This window comes from Eleutherodactylus coqui, chromosome 7 (assembly GCF_035609145.1).
Source record: "Eleutherodactylus coqui strain aEleCoq1 chromosome 7, aEleCoq1.hap1, whole genome shotgun sequence".
Taxonomy (NCBI): domain Eukaryota; kingdom Metazoa; phylum Chordata; class Amphibia; order Anura; family Eleutherodactylidae; genus Eleutherodactylus; species Eleutherodactylus coqui.
In genome coordinates this window covers 220,147,028-220,164,164 of record NC_089843.1, presented here as the reverse complement: position 1 = coordinate 220,164,164, position 17,137 = coordinate 220,147,028, and the positions used below count along the sequence as shown (strand labels likewise).

Sequence of the window (17,137 nt, the reverse complement as noted above, 5' to 3'; positions counted from 1 at the left end):
CAGAAGTGAGACCCTTGTATACTAGCAAATATGGACAGAACCTCTTTGTTAGGAGTCAGGGTAAAGACAAGTGTCATTAGACATCTTGGCTCTCCTGAAATACTTAGGCTAGTCTCACCCAGACAGGACGGGTGCGGAGCCCGCCGCAGAATCCGTCCCTGTCCCTGCTGGCGACCATGGGTACCTGGTATATCCTGTATTGTGGATGGCCACAGCAAGCCGCCATCAGACATGTGCAGTACAAATTTTTAAAAGAATCTTTTTTTTTTCACCACGCCGTCGTTAGGTGATGATGTGGGCAGCCGCGACCTTTCTGCAATGTTAGTTGCGGATGGGCCGCAGGTCGGACGGCTTCCATTGACTTCAATGGGAGCCATGCGTGCAGAATCTGCACTAAAATAGAACTATGTGAGCGGACATGCGAATGTTCTATTGTTGAATGTGTGCGGAGTGCCGCGAATCGTCTGTGCGGGTGACGATTGTGGATTCCGCAATTCAAACCCAGTGATGTGAGATCGGCCTTAGAAAGAAGGGGAATTATATGGTAAGCTTTTTCCAATCGTCTGATCAGCACTTTAGTAGGCTGCTTAAAGGGAGTCTGTCAGCTGGAACGTGTTGTCCACACTGCAGCCATCATGTTGTAGAGCCGCACGGATATATAGTTTTATGGGGAAGATTCGGTATAACTTGTATTTTATACATTTATATCTCTGCAGATTCTGAGTTGAAGAGTCCAGTGGGCGGAGCTATTAGTGATTGACAGCTATCTGTGTATGGCTGTACATCCAAGGAAGGCTGCCAATAAGTAATAAGACCACCCATTGGACTGTACATAAAATGGATCAGACTGAAAATAACAACAGTCCTGGTATGTTAAATAACCCTGATAGGTTACTAGTTTACTAATGATGGAATCTGACCCCGAGGTTCTCACTTTAAGGCCACTTTCAGACAAGTGTGTGCTTACTCAGTATTTGGTCCGTGCTTTGCAGACTGTAAAGTAGAGCCAATGTAAAGCTATAGATTTGCATGGCCACACTTTTCAAATCCATGTTTTACAAAAGCAACTTACTTTTGTCCATTTTTGCATAAATTGGTATTATTTCTATTGGGTGAATACAGAAAATAAAAGGAATGACTGCAAATACAGAGATAAATACGGATCAAACAATCACGATGAACAATGTCATCTGTACAACGTCCGTATTTGGAACATGTGGCCATTTGCTCATTGTGCCTACTAGCTCAGTGTATATTGGAGTGATACATGTGAAATCTTGTCCGGGTGACGGCTTAGATCCCATTTACACTGATAGATGATCGCTCAAACGATAGTTTGAGTGACAGTTTTGAGCGATCATCTTCGCATAGTCTATAGTAGCTAGTAAAGAGCTATGCGGGCAGAGCGGGACACAGCCGCTATCACTCGGCGAACAATACAGCTATTCTGAATAAGCAAACAGCTGTATTGTTCTCCATGATTACAGCTGGTGGGACACTGGCTGTAAGAATCTTATCAGCGCTGCCGACTGTGATAAAAGCCTGCACCGCTGATAAGAGTTCATCGCTCAATTCAAGAAAACTAGAATTGAATGAGGAATGACTCGTGCACGAAAACTGCACCATGTCCGAGCATTTAGACCAACGGTTAACGCTCAAAAGACGGCTTTGAGTGAAATTTAAGCGAGAATCATTGTGTCTAAATGGGCCTTTAGCTTGAATGAGGATTCTGCTTTAGCATAACTATAGGGTATTAACCTCTTCTGGGCCTACAGACTTCTCTTAAAGTGGCGGCTCTGATTACAACTTCCAGAACAGTTTTTTCAAGAAATAAATGTCATTTTTTTGCAATCCAAATTTTTCGGACTATTATATCTGCAGTGTAAATCTGCTGAGCGCCGCGAGTTGATGCATCTTCATGTATCCCTGGAAGCCGCAGCTGTAAGGGCCCGTTCACACGGGGCGGGTTTATATTCACAGTGCAAAATCTGCAGCAACTGGACTTCACCCCTCATGTAAATAGAAGGAATCAACCCTGAAAATACGCGCCGTAAACCGACATGCTGTAAATGGAAAATCTGCACCGCAAGTCAATGCTGCAACAGATTTTGTAGAGATTTTTTCTGCACCGTGTGAACGAGGTTTGGTAAATCCCATCCGCATGGCTGGTACTGCGGGAGACCTGCAGCCTATATGGTATGTTGCTGTGGTCCACATGGCTGGTACTGCGGGAGGCCTGCAGCCTTTATGGTATGTTGCTATGGTCCACATGGCTGGTACTGCGGGAGACCTGCAGCCTTTATGGTATGTTGCTATGGTTCACATGGCTGGTACTGCGGGAGACCTGCAGCCTATATGGTATGTTGCTGTGGTCCACATGGCTGGTACTGCGGGAGACCTGCAGCCTTTATGGTATGTTGCTATGGTCCACATGGCGGAAGTCACCACTGAATTTACTGCCTGACTTCCGCCTCTAATGACCACAGCAAACCTGACAGTTGGGAAAATGTGAGTGCGAGCGGCAGCGGCTGTTGTGCAAGGGTTAATTCCACCGCATACGGATTGAGCCCGGTCGATGGGCAAACTCTGCATGAGGAATTCAGATGCAGAAAAACCCATTTCTGCATCAATTAGTGACATTTCTTGAGCGGAAACGTGTTGCGATTCCGTAGGCGGATTTTACGGTGGTTTTTAAAGGCGGAAATCAAGTGGAAAACTCTGCAGTGAATTCCGCGGTTACACAAGCGTCGGCAGCTGCTGCTCACACCCGCGTTTTCCCGAAAACTGCCAAGTTGAACCTACAATTGCCCGTCTAGCCCAGCAATTAGCGTTAAATTGTGCGTGCTTGTGGCGGCCACTAGCGTTCGTGTAATCACACCCTACCAGTTCAAATTGGAGCGGTCATGCCACAAGAAGCGGTAATGGAAACGTCACCATGGAGATGGATCTGGAAATGACTATAGTTTCTGCAGATAGAGGGTGGTTGCAGTGTACAGCGCCTCGCGTCGTCCCCAAAGATGCTGCGAACACACCAAAATTAGGGTAAAAAAATACAAACATATATTCCTGTCTGAAATTCAAGCTTCCTTTACAAGTGCAATCAGCTGTGAGGGCTCAGGGGTGCGAGCGCCTAGTTAGCACTATCCTCATCGCCTCCCAGACCCTCCTGACCATGTAAACATTACAGGGATTAGTAAGGTGCTTCTGCGGCTCTAAATAGTAGTACCAAGTGCCTTATTACGTATCGCTACCTTCTGCTGCACAGGGACCTTCCCACCGGACAGGACGCACCGCGAGCCGCGCCAAATGCTGCACCAAAATCTACAAGCTGTTTTCGGGTTTCGACGCAGAATTGAAAATGGCTTTAAACTCTTGCAATTCTGCATCAAAATCCGCAATTAGGCCCGTGGACATTGGCGTGAAATTCCGCAGCTGTAGATTTGGCGTAATTCCATGAAAGGTCATTTATTCTCTCCTTGCATAATATCGGTTCAGTACAAAATTGCAGGGATACAACTGTTTGCGCCAGAGTTGTACGACAGCTCGCGGGACACTGACCCCCGCTTCTACGGCTTGTGTCCGCACATAACGAGCCGCGCACATTTTATTTATGACTCTGGATGCAGCAAACATTCCTGCAAGCATCGCACTCTTCATAAGGCGGCGCTCACACGACCGTATGGTAAAACGCTGTACATATGCAATGAAGTTGTGTTTGCGCAGCGCTTTCTTATGCACCCATAGAGAACAATAGGTCCCTATCGTGCGTAATACGCGGTAAAATAGGACATACTGCGTTCTTGTTTAAGTGCGTATTATACACAAGGAATATACTCAAGTGTGAATGGATCCATGAAAATCACCCCATTGGCTCATTCACCACGTATTATGCCCACACACATTGCGCAGGTAATTGACGTAATTAAATTACGCACATTTGAACCCGGCCCAAGTCTGTGTATGAAAAGAGCCGATTCAGTCCAGTGATCTGATCTGGTTCCCCGACCCACGCGGCGGCCTTTTTCTTTTTTGGCAGCATTGACAAGCATTTGTGATGAAACTACGTGCCATCGCTGCACCAGAATCCCCACCCTGACATTAGACCCCGGACCCCACCAGCGGGATGCTTCTACCTTATATATATGCACTAACTCCAGGGATAGAAGAATCAGATCTTTGAAGAATCTGCCTGTATTCTGTAAGGACGTATTCTTACTTGCTGAAAAAGTAATTGCAAAATCCCGGTAAACCATTTATGGGCGGGGCTTATGACCGCTATTATTGGGGTTCTATGATTTTAGTAACTAGTGATCAAACTCTGAAATAGCAGAAACTATGTAATAACCTTGATTTTTAATTTATATTTCCTGCTACACAGATACGTCCTTACCACTAGTTCTATGGATAAGTTATGTGCATTGGATGAAACAGCTGTTCAGTTCAAGAAACCCTTGAATACAGCATACTGGGTTACTGACCCTTAAAGAGATAAGCCCATCTCATACCTCGCTAGGGTATACCATTACTTTATGATTGGTGAAGGTCCAATCTCTAGGACCACTATCAATCATGAGAAAGAATCAGCCTTCCAGCCCCTTTGCTACACAGCTGTGTGGCTGCCAGGAACGTAGCTGTGTAGTACACTGCAAGCGCCCCATTCTCTTGTACAGAGCTGTGCTGCTATTGCCTGGGAGCAGCTCTTAAGGAAAAGACTGTGTAGAGGCTGCAGGCATTGGACCCCCATCGGTCATAAAGTGATGCCATATCCTTTATTTATATACTTGTCTACATCAGGGTTTCTCAACTCCAGTCTTCAAGACCCCTCAAACAGGTCAGGTTTTCCAATGTATGACACAGGTGATGTAATTATTGTCTGTGCCTCAGTTACAGGTACCTTCCTTAAACCACGACCTGTTGGGGGGTCTTGAAGACTGAAGATGGGAAAAACCGCTCCAAACTAATTTGTTTTTGAATTTCAAGGATATATTGCACAATATTTTAGAAAGTCTTTTGTCGCTCCCATTTGTACAATCATTTATTAGGTGCGCAGCGTAAGGTTAAATTCAATGGCTGTATTCATTTTAGAACATTTGCAAATAAATAACAGAAATGCATCTGTGATCCAAAAGAAAGGACAGAAATGACTACGGCTACTAAACCAAAGCATCGGTCCGAGCTGAGCCATAATAATCTCATGTTACAGCAAAGACAAATGTTATCAAAGCGTGGACATACGTTGTATTTAGAATGGGTTTAGTTGTCCGACGACTTTTGGCAAATAGAAAATGAATTCACAAATCTAAAGTGAGAATTTTTAAGACAAAACAAGAACCCAAATAACAAGACTAGTGAGGCGCCTCTAGCTGTGATCAGAGCTGAAGATAGGAAAATGTAAGCTAAGTGACAACATAAAAAAGATACTTTCTTGTGCAAATGTAACTTAGAAGTGAGACCCCAGCAAGTCCTCACTACATAAAGTGCTTAAATCTGGAGGACACCGACAATATTACCCCTAGAATAGTAGGTTTTACATTTCATTCCAAGGTGACTGATGAAGAGGATTTCTAGAAGTCACTGAATATGACCTTTATAGACTATATTAACGCAAAGCTTTACTCCTGGACATCTCTTTTTTGCTTTGGGGGGTGTTGGTGGGTTGGAGATGTCACAAGATTAACTATTTTTAAGATGTATTTAAAACTGCTTTCTTGCACTCATTGTGCAGGCAAAAAACAAACAAAAAGAAACTAAACTGCCCGGAGTTTTAAAAGTTTTTTTTCTATTGATCTCAAACTAAGTTATTCTGCTAAAGAATTTTTTTATAAATAATGACTGCAGAGAATGGGATTTCATGGCTTCCAATAAATGGCATTATTATCCTCAATTACTGCTTATATACTCTATGGGGACGTTCCTGCGTAGGGGAAAATGTTATGAAATGTCCACAATGGATATTCCGCACCACAACGAAAAATGTGTCAAAATTTGTGCCCTAGGCGTACCTATGCTGCAAGTTTGGACTGCTTCTGTGTTGTGGCTATGGTGCGCAATGTCCTTTACAGACGTTCAGCAATATTTTCCGCTCCGTGGGAACGAACCCAAAATATTAGAAATGTCTGAATTGTTCCTAAACGATGCTTGCGGAGTAATGTGCACTGTGTAACCCAGTGCTCCCCGACCAGTAGTTTGGGCACAACACGTGGCACTCCGCCCACCGGCCTCCTAAGGCTCTGTTCACACTAGCATCATGGGTCCCTTTATAAAAGAGCCACAGCGGCTGTTACACGTGCGGATGGACCCAGCTAACTTTAATGGACAAGACTGCAGCTATACATTTAGTATTTACATACCAGCTCTAAAAGGTCCACTGGTATCATCCCTGCTTTCTATTCTTAAAGGGGTATTCTGGAGATGAGGCCTTTCTTTCAGTACTCATCCCATCCACTGGATAGGTGATAACTGATACATCGGTGGGGGTCTGACCACTGGAAGCCCCACTGATCCGGAGAATGGGGGATGCCCCCCCCCCCCCCCCACCATTGTCCCATTTGTGTAGTGTAGTGGATAGATGAAAACTGAAGACAATGTCTCATCACCACAATACCCCTTTAACACCTGGCCTCTCTCATTTCTTCCTGCTAGGGGTGTGTGTAATAATGTATAACCCCGCCTACAAGAGAAAACGGCTACTTTTTCAGAGAGTACTATAACTACAGCTCTACGTGGTCAGCAGGGAGGCACGCTACAAGGAGAGATAATAAGACCCCACTGGGAGAAGTACTAGACACTTTGCATTGTGCCGCACCCCACAATGTGCCCATGAAGGACATGTTGTGCACCAACACGCAGTAACCGTGTACTGCAGTAAAAATGACACGGCAAACAGCAGATCCGAAGGAAAAGAATAAAATAAAGAATGAACACATCTTTGTGAAAAATAACATTTTGGTCTCTGACATTTTGGAGCTACAATGCCTATAAAGCTTTAAAAGTGCATTGGAGATTAAGCAATTAGTGGAACCTGTAATGTACTTCATGCTGCCGTCACTGAGGGCAGCATACAGTAGTGACAGGCATGCTGATGTCACTTATGTCCAGGGCTCTTTAAGAACTTACAGGTGGTTTCTGCAGCTCCTGGCAAGAAATGAGTCCAACTTATTCATGAGGTGCTGCTAGCCCCGCCCATCCATCCTATTACTCTGCATATTGAGAAAACTGCCAATCACAGAGGGTGGGCAGGGCTAGCAGGACCTTATCCATAAACTGGTCTCATTGCTTGCCAGGAGCTGCAGAAACCACCTGTAAGTTCTTAAAAACCACTGGCCACAAGTGACAGCAGCATGCCTGTCACTACTGTATGCTGTCCTCAGTGGGAGAATCATAAGACATGACAGGTCCCCTTTAAGCTTGGGCTACTTGGAGGATGATGCCGCAGTATCTTTCCTGCAACATTAGAAATCTAAGATGCTTTTAACTAGTCCTTTCTTTCATCAAGGGCAAAGATTGGCTCTAGCCCTGTAACTAAATAGTCCCCAGTCAAGGCAGAGTAGCATATGTCTGGCCATTTGCCCCTTCGCTAAACCTTTAGATGGTTTTCTAGTTAGTCAAACCAAAGAAAAACTTGAAGTTCTTTCAAATTGATTGTCAAATTGTGGCCATCCAGTCTATGTAGACTACTGTAGGTAGTGTCACCCGGGAGTGAAGGAGATGACTATGTATCCCTTTTGGCACATCTAGTATTAAACTGGAAGTAGTAGTTGTGCTGTAACAGTCTAATGGTTATCTAGTCTACTATCAGAAGCCCGTTCACCTCTAATACACAGCTACGGCATCTGTTACGTCGCTACACAATCAAAAGAACCAGAAAGGAAATGCTGGATAGTAATTGCACTAACTGTATAAGTTAAAGGCTTTTCTCCCGCGGTTCCACCGCTCAACATCTCAAGAAGCGGAACGTTTCCTTTAGAAAAGTACAGCCTGATTTACATGGACTTCTATTAGATTGAACACCCTAAATGATGCCAGAATCACTTATCCTGCAGCACTGGCAGCCGTTCTGCACACACAATCACACATTACACGTAAAGATAAGAGTAGCCTCGCGCAGCATGAACCTTTAGAGTAGACGCTAAGTACGTTTTCAGTGTAGCTGCTCTCTACAGCAGGTATAGAAATAGTGCAACCTGCCCCGATACACCTCAAGCGCTTCTGCTTTACTCCCAACCATTCATTCGTTCCAAGCACCCCCCACCTCCCACAATCCCAGGAGAACACGGTTCCCCTCCCTGGTCCCCTGTGCTGAGTCTAGACTCTCAAGTCCCTCCCACGAGGATAGTGATAATTAGGCAACCCCAAATATACTTTGATATAATTATAGATTTATATATATATATATATATTTATAATGATTTAGAGAAAAATTCTAGTTTGTTTTTGGTTTCTTTAGGAAGTGCTTCCAGCCCCCACACTTGGGCACCCAGCCTGAATTTCTCCAGGACCATTGCCGTTCCCTGGAGGTGGAGGAAGAGGAACAATTCCTTCTCGAATGCGGGGTTTCCGTCCTCTACGAGAGGGGATCCCGTTGCAGCCATCCTTCTTTAGGTGTCTGTGGAGATGGTCAGAACGCACAAAGGTTTTGTGGCACGCCTGGCATTGGTAAGGTCGCAGCCCGGTGTGCACTCGCGTGTGATTCTTCAGGTCGTAGTTGTGGGCAAAAGCTGCACCGCACTGCTGGCAAAGGTAAGGCTTCTCTCCTGTGTGCTTCCGCATGTGGACCTTCAGCTTGTCCTGCCTGCAAGAAACACAAATGGTTTACGAGTCGGTAATGTACAGAATACAAAACAGTCAACACAACTCGAAATTCTTTTGACATGGAGTATTACGGCCGGGCTCACATGATCGTATCCCGCAGCGTGCCACCCGCACGAGACATGCACACGCCATTTAGCAAATACGCACAGCGTATTCCACGCTATGCCGAAACGCTCGAGTCCAGTTCTGTGGACACTTCTCTACCGGTCAAGTTACAAATCCGGCCCCTCTGTCATCAGGGCTCTAGAAACACATAACGGACCGCGATTGGACAGTCGGGGGTTATTCATGCGTTGGCTTTGTATATTAAAAAGCTGACATGTATGGACTACGGCGTGTGCAGCATGAGGCCTCAGATCTGGGTGTGGTTAAGCCGCCAGCGTTCCCGTGTGTAATATGTGGGGAGAAATGGCACGCAACTTATCCCCGTGGCGCAACAAAAATCTATGCAGAAATTCTCTGCTGTGTGTGAATGGGACAGCGGAGACCCCCAGATGGGACAGCGGAGACCCCCGGATGGGACAGCGGAGACCCCCGGTTGGGACAGCGGAGACCCCCGGATGGGACAGCGGAGACCCCCGGTTGGGACAGCGGAGCCCCCCGGATGGGACAGCGGAGACCCCCGGATGGGACAGCGGAGACCCCCGGATGGGACAGCGGAGACCCTGGTCCCATGCAGAATCTGTGCTAACACATCCAAGATTTTGCTTGTATTTCAGCAAACTCCTGAAGGGCAACTAAACTTTTAGAACAATTCGGATATATCACAGTAATAAAGATAATGAGATCTAAAACACAAACAAGGTTATTGAACATTCGGTATTATTCATGTGGACTTTTACTAAATGCTGTACAAATGTATTACAAAAAGTAATAATTGTGGGCAAATTTACATAAATGATAAAATGGAATATATATATAATATACACACTTTGTCAAAAACAATCCCGCCCCTAGAAGGAGTTGTGGAGGCTCTAGTACCCCCGGCATCTCAGGCAGATCTGTAAATGATGAGTTGTGGTGATTAGATGAACGGTCTTGTCATCGGAGGCCCTAAAAGTGTTTCCCCCCTTGGCCTATAAGAGGCTCTCTTGAACTGGATATAGTTTTCTCCAGCAGGTTTCGGGGTATTTTGTAGCTTCCAAATTGTATAGTGTGCACACATCATCGAGCAGATCAGACACAAGCTATCAATCTCATATCCAAAATGGCTCTCTGGGCAGAAACACCCAGACGGCCCCTTTTATTGTAAAGCATAACACCTGCCCTTTAATGGGCGTGCAACAGATTACATCAGTAACATATAGAATTCTCATTTGTCAGATCATATAGAATCCCCCCTCCTTCCTGCCCACCTTCTCTCAACTCCAATGTATAAGCAAGTCTTTGTCTTACAAACATGTGCTCAAATCTGAAACTGAAAGTAGATATCTCTTTATTCTGTGTGGGGGATGGGGAGGACTGGGAAAACACTCAGTATTGAATACAAGCAATAACACTGTGATTTAACTCTTTCCTTATGCAGCAGAGTTCCACATTAGGCTGAAGTCACAAAACACACATAATACGTCTAGTTTAGTACAAATCGATAGACATTTTATACTAACTAATCATCATGTCTATCACACTCTGAGACTCCTTCATATCTGGAGATTTCAGGGTGATCACCTCAATCCTGCCCCCTGCTGATGTGATGGTCTGGGGGGCCATTGCATATGACAGTCGGTCCCCCTACTGGTGGTATGAGGGACAATGACAGCTCAGCGATATGTTCATGACATCCTGTGTTCCTCGCATGACGGCTTCCAGCAGGATAATGCTCGGCCGCACACACAAGGGGGTCCCAGGAGCCCCCACAACATTGTCACACTTCTGTGGCTGCCCGGTAACTTGATTTATCGCCAATAAAACCTGTATAGGACAAGCCAGTATGCAAGATATGTCAGCCTACAAGTTTTCATGATCTGGAGGCTCAGTTACAGCAAATGTAGAACGATATGCCGCAGGATACCGTACAAAACCTGTATGCCTCCATATCCACCCGTATCACATCTTATATCCAAGCTACAGGCAGTACAACAGGGTACTAGAGCCTCCATGCCCGCCCGCATCACATCCTGTAGGGTCTTGCCGATCCAGAGGAAGGCAAAAAAAAAACAAAAAAAAAAACAAGCAGCCATCTAGCCCATTTGGAGGAAAAAAACTCCCCAAGGGACTCAATAATGGCCGCGAGAGTAATCCCTGGATCAACATTTGAGATCAGCAACCCCACTAGTCACGAAACGTCTATATCCTGTAATATCATAGCGCTCTAACAAGACATCCAAGTCCCCTTTTAAACTCCTCTATGGATTCTGCCATCACCACGTCCTCAGGCAGAGAGTTCCATAGTCTCACTGCTCTTACAGTAAAGATCCCCCTCCTGTGTTGGTGATGAAACCTGCTTTCTTCTAGACGTAGCGGATGCCCTCTCGTTACTGCCGCAGTCCTGGGTATAAACAGATCATGGCAGAGATCCTTGTATTGTCCCCTCATGTATTTATACATAGTTATTTGGTCGCCCCTTAGCCATCTTTTTCCGGGGTGAATAATCCCAGTTTTGGTGCCTCTCTGGGTATTCCAGTACCTTCATTCCATGTATTAGTTTAGTTGCCCTTCTTTGTACCCCTCCAGCACTGTAACATCTTTCCTGAGCGCCGGTGACCAGAACTGTACGCAGTATTCCATGTGAGGCCTGACAAGTGCCTTATATAGTGGAAGGATAATGTTCTCATCCTTCGCCCCTATACCTCTTTTAATGCATCCCAAGACTTTATTTGCCTTTACAGCAGCTGACTGGCATTGGTTGCTCCAGTTTAGTCTACAGCCCACTAGTACCCCCAGGTCTTTTTTTTTCCATCTCACTTTTCCCTAGCAGTACCCCATTTAGTGTATATTGGTGACATCCGTTTCTCCTGCCCATGTGCAGAACCTTACATTTATCCACATTGACCTCCATCCCCCCCCCCCCCCCCCCAAGCCCCCGGCTTATCTCGGTCCGTTTGTAGCCGCACATTGTCCTCCGTTGCATTGATTATATTGTATAATTTTGTGTCATCTGCAAATATTGATATTTTGCTGTGCAGCCCCTCTATCAGGTCAGTGATAAATATATTGAAGAGAATGGGGCCTAATACTGAACCCTGTGGCCCCCACTAGCGACGGGGGCCTAATCAGAGTACGAACCATTTATTACCACCCTCTGCTTTCTATCTCTGAACCACTAACAATTTGCTAACGGGTGCATGTGCAGAAGCTGGGGAAAGGTCCGCGGACGACGATTCAATCGAGCGGAAAACCCGGGGGCTTTATGTAACTAACTTCCATGAGGGGAGATGAAACTAACTTTTTTAAAACTTTTTTTTTAACTTTACATGTTCGCTGTTATGCCTTCTCCCACGCTTGCTGCAAACCCAACTTTTTTTTTTTGGTGTGTGTGGGGCAGAGGGGTGGAGGGATTTCTTGACCTCAGCGGCAGGGATGAGGTGTAGAAAGTGGCGCTCTGTGAGGTTTCGTAAGGTTGTTGAGGTGCGGCGGTGTAGAAAATGGCCCTCGGTTACATCTCTCTGCTCTCGACTATGTTTGACAGTTGGGAGCAGGGAGTTTTTAAATTTCGCTGCTGGACGTCGGAGGTGAGTCATTTCAGCTACCATCACGGTTCCGATCCGTGAGGAGAGTTTGAAACTTTAACTTTTATGCAATTGCCGTTATTCATTGGATAACGGCGATCACATGACAGACGGGCTCGCTCACTGTGGCCCCCATGACAGGTACAGGCTACCCCTGGCAGCCAATAGCAGGGAGCTGTCACACATATAGACCCCGCGTCTTAAGTGTACAGGGTCGGCGTGATTTTACGGCCCTGTAGATTAAAGCCCAGACACCCAGGACGTGGTCACTAATGGGTTAAAAGATATAACTCTTCTAGTCGTTGGTTGCGTCCGAATGTTGGGCAGTGAGTGAGGCCCCTGGCCTGCAGACAACATAAAGAGTGGCGTCTTAAAGTCTGAGAACCCTGGTGAGAATGCTTTTATTTTGTGTTTTTTTTTCTAATTAAAGCCAAACTTTTTTCTAATGATTATAATTTGAGATATTTTATATGAATTTCAGAGTTTCTCAGTATTTTGTATGTCTTCTTCCTGCTTTAGTGTACCGATGTGCAAACTGGATGACCCATGTTATCTCAGCATCATTTGAAAGTGTTCCAAAGAGTATCCTGTGATGATAATGAATGCTCGTCTTTCTTGCCCTTCAAGCGCCCCCATAAATATTTGATCTGTTGAGTTCACATGACAGCCGGCACTTCTTGCTCTCCTTCGGTCTTCCAGTAATTCGTGCTTTCAGGTGTGGTTTTTGGTCACTACCCTGCTGCAGTATGAATCCTTCACAAAAGATTTAAACCCCATGGTATAGCTTGGAATGTTTCCTTTGCCAGGGTGTAGTTGCAGAAGTCCAACTCGGTAGGCAAAATTGTCACTTCGAGGGACAAACCAAAATAGTTTTATAGTAATATGGAATGAATTATTAAAGGGGTTGTCTCGCAGCAGCAAGTGGGGGTATGCACTTCTGTATGGCCATATTAATGCACTTTGTAATGTACATCGGGCATTAAATATGAGCCATACAGAAGTTATTCACTTACCTGCTCCGTTGCTAGCGTCGCCATGGATCTGTCCAATTCTGATGTCTTCTTGCTTTTTTAGACGCGCTTGCGCTGTGCGGTCTTCTGCCTGGTGAATGGGGCCGCTCGTGCCGGAGAGCTGGTCACCACGTCGTCATCGTAGCCCCGCCCCGTCACGTGTGCCGATTCCAGCCAATCAGGAGGCTGGAATCGGCAATGGAACGCACAGAGCCCATGGTGCACCATGGGAGAAGACCCGCGGTGCACCATGGGAGAAAACCGCAGTGCATCCCTGGGAAAGGACCGGCGGCCATCTTTGGGAGAAGATTTTTTAAAGTCCTTATTTCATCGGATCGGTGAGTAGCAAGCGGTTTAAAAACCGCTTTAATTTGCTATTTTATGCCAGGGAGGTGACAGGGGGAATGGGGTAAGGTAAAATTTTGAGGTTTGCCGCGAGACAACCCCTTTAAGCTGTAATGAAGAACATTCTTCCCAGTTTTGGCGACTATATGTTCTCGTTTGAAGTGACACCAATCAAATATGTCCCTAATACACCCTGAGAATCAGGCATTCACTTTACACATAATTACAGGGTAACAATATAAGAGGGACCATGTCCGCTGCCTGTGCTTCAGCGCTAATCGCCGTGCCCTTAATCATAGTTCAGCAAGAGGAGGATTTGCAACAAAGTTTTCTTGTGTGGGATTAGAGCTCAGTACAGCTTATTATAAAATATTTTTTTGTTTGTCCCTCATAGTAACATTTTCCATAAAGCACAAAAAATGCTTTCTATTTGGTGAGGACAATAATAACTTGAGGCTTGCAAGAGAGATCAAAAGCAATAAAAAGGATTTTGGGGGTATGTCAAAAGCAACAGAACAAGATGAAAATGGTGAATTGGTTAAGAATCATGTTGAGAAGGCCGAAATTTTAAATTCCAATTTTGTATCTGTTTTCTCTCAGAAAGTAGATGTAACATCAACTGATCTTCCCTGTGCTAATGGAGGAATAAAAGAATGTAGGCTATCTGTAAGCAGAGAGATGGTGAGGGAACACTTAGCTAACTTAAAAGGAACTTAGGTTTCCAGATCCAGATGAATTACATCCTAGGATACTAAAGGAAGCAGCGGAGGTAATTGCTGAACCACTCGCCATAATCTTTGAAAATTTCTGGAGAACAGGAGAAGTCCCAGAAGATTGGAAAAGGGCAAATGTTGTCCCTGTCTTCAAAAAAGGGAAGAAGGTGGATCCAGGAAACTACAGGACTGTGAGCCTGACTTCTATACCAGGAAAGATCTTTGAACAGATTATTAAGCAGCATGTATGAAAGTACTTGGATGAGAATGGAGTAATTAACCAGAGCCGGCATGGGTTTGTAACAAACAAGTCAAGCCAGACGAATCTAAATTTTCTTGTGTGACAAAATCACCGACTGGGTTGATCAGGAAAATGTGGTGGATGTGGTAGATCTTGACTTTACTAAAGCAATTGACAAAGTATCTCATGCTATCCTTATTGAAAAAAATGATCAAATATGGGATTGACAAGGCAACGGTTAGGTGGATTCACAACTGGCTGAGTGATCTACTCAAAGAGTGGTCATAAATGGCTGCACATCCAATTGGAAGAATGTGTCAAGTGGAAACCACAAGGCTCTATCCCGGACACAGTGTTTTTAAACAGGAGGTAATTGATGGGAAACTGATCAAATCTGTCGACGACACAAAGCTAGAAGGGATGGTTAACACTGGAGAAGAGAGAGAGTTCAACAAGATCTAGACAAGCTTGAACAGTGGACGGTGACTAACAGAATGGTAATTAACAAATAGAAATGCAAAGTCCTGTATCTGGGCAACAAAAAGGAAAAAGATGCAGAATGAAAGGAATTGGGCTAAGCGGCAGCACATGTGAAAAAGACTTTAGTATACTAAGAGATCACAAACTGAACATGAGTCAACAATGTGATGCAGCAGCAAAAAGGCAAACACAATTCTGGGATATATTAAGAGAAGCATAGAGTCTAGATCACGTGAGGTCATTATCCCCTCTACTCTTCCTTAGTCAGACCTCATCTGGAATACTGTGTCCAGTTCTGGGCACCCCACTTTAAATAAAGACATTGACAAACTTGAGTAAGTTCAGAGAAGAGTTACCAAGATGGTGAGCGGTCTACAAATCATGTCCTATGAGGGACGGTTAAAGGATCTGGAAATGTTTAGCTTGCAGAAGGGAAGGCTGGAGACACAGATTAGATATTAGACAGTGAGGGGGATCAATGAGTGGAACAGGTTGCCATGGGAGGGGTGAGTTCTCCTTCAATGGAAGTGTTCAAACAGAGGCTGGACAGACATCGGTCTGGGATGATTTAGTGATCCTGCACTGAGCAGGGAGCTGGACCCGATGACCCTTCCAAATCTATGAGTATAGCACATTAATTTGATGTGAGAGATTCTCATTGGATCTAATGTATGTCTATTTTAATGTATATATTTATTAAAAGTTAAAGGGAACCTGCCCGAACCAAGAGCAGCATGAACCCGGGACAGATATGTACTGTGTGTTATTCTTAAATGCTGTGATGTTTCAGAATAAAGATACATTGAAGTTTGCCTGTTTAACTCCTTAACGTCCATGGACGTAAGGTTACATCCTACAGCGTCAGAGTATGTATGAAGGGAGCTCACTCAGTGATTTTCTTCCATACAACGCTGACATCTGCCCGCAACAGCTCCACTAAGCCCTGTGGCTCATCGGAGCTGTCAACCCTTTAATTGCCGCTGTCAATATTGACAGCAGTATTTAAATCCCCTGGCCGATGGTCCCATGCTGAGATCGCAGGGAGCTGTGGAGGTGTCATGGCAGCTGGGGGCCTTCTGAAAGGCCACAGGGCTGTCATGGCAGAATGCCTTATCGATCGCAGTATGGATGTAATGCTGTCATCTATTATACCCAGGACTATAACAAGGGGGCGCTCTAATAACTATGTATAATATATCAGGGGTCAGTACAGAGATCTCTCCCATCATCTATTATACCCAGGATTGTAACAAGGGGGCGTTCTAATAACTATGTATAGATATATCAGGGGTCAGTACAGAGATCTCTACCATCATCCATTATACCCAGGACTGTAACAGGGGGGCGCTCTAATAACTATGTATAGATATATCAGGGATCACACAGAGATCTCCCCCATCATCTATTATACCCAGGACTATAACAAGGGGGCGCTCTAATAACTATGTATAGATATATCAGGGATCACACAGAGATCTCCCCCATCATCTATTATACCCAGGACTATAACAAGGGGGCGCTCTAATAACTATGTATAGATATATCAGGGATCACACAGAGATCTCCCCCATCATCTATTATACCCAGGACTATAACAAGGGGGCGCTCTAATAACTATGTATAGATATATCAGGGATCACACAGAGATCTCTCCCATCATCTATTATACCCAGGACTATAACAAGGGGGCGCTCTAATAACTATGTATAGATATATCAGGGATCACACAGAGATCTCTCCCATCATCTATTATACCCAGGACTATAACAAGGGGGCGCTCTAATAACTATGTATAGATATATCAGGGATCACACAGAGATCTCCCCCATCATCTGTTATACCCAAATGCTGTATGCTTTGCTGCCAGAT

The 17,137-nt window shown here is 44.9% G+C and overlaps 1 protein-coding gene across 3 annotated transcripts in view; it reads right to left on the bottom strand.

The window, feature by feature from the left end:
• Nucleotides 1-7,365: 7,365 nt before the first annotated feature.
• The window catches only part of ZBTB7A (zinc finger and BTB domain containing 7A), a 60,218-nt gene continuing 50,446 nt past the window's right edge, over nucleotides 7,366-17,137 (bottom strand). For all 3 annotated transcript variants that reach the window (XM_066574424.1, XM_066574425.1, XM_066574427.1), the window contains exon 3: nucleotides 7,366-8,791. In XM_066574424.1, the coding sequence (XP_066430521.1) occupies nucleotides 8,443-8,791 (349 nt within the window). In that variant the 3' untranslated portion in view covers nucleotides 7,366-8,442. The remainder of the gene's footprint in view (nucleotides 8,792-17,137) is intronic.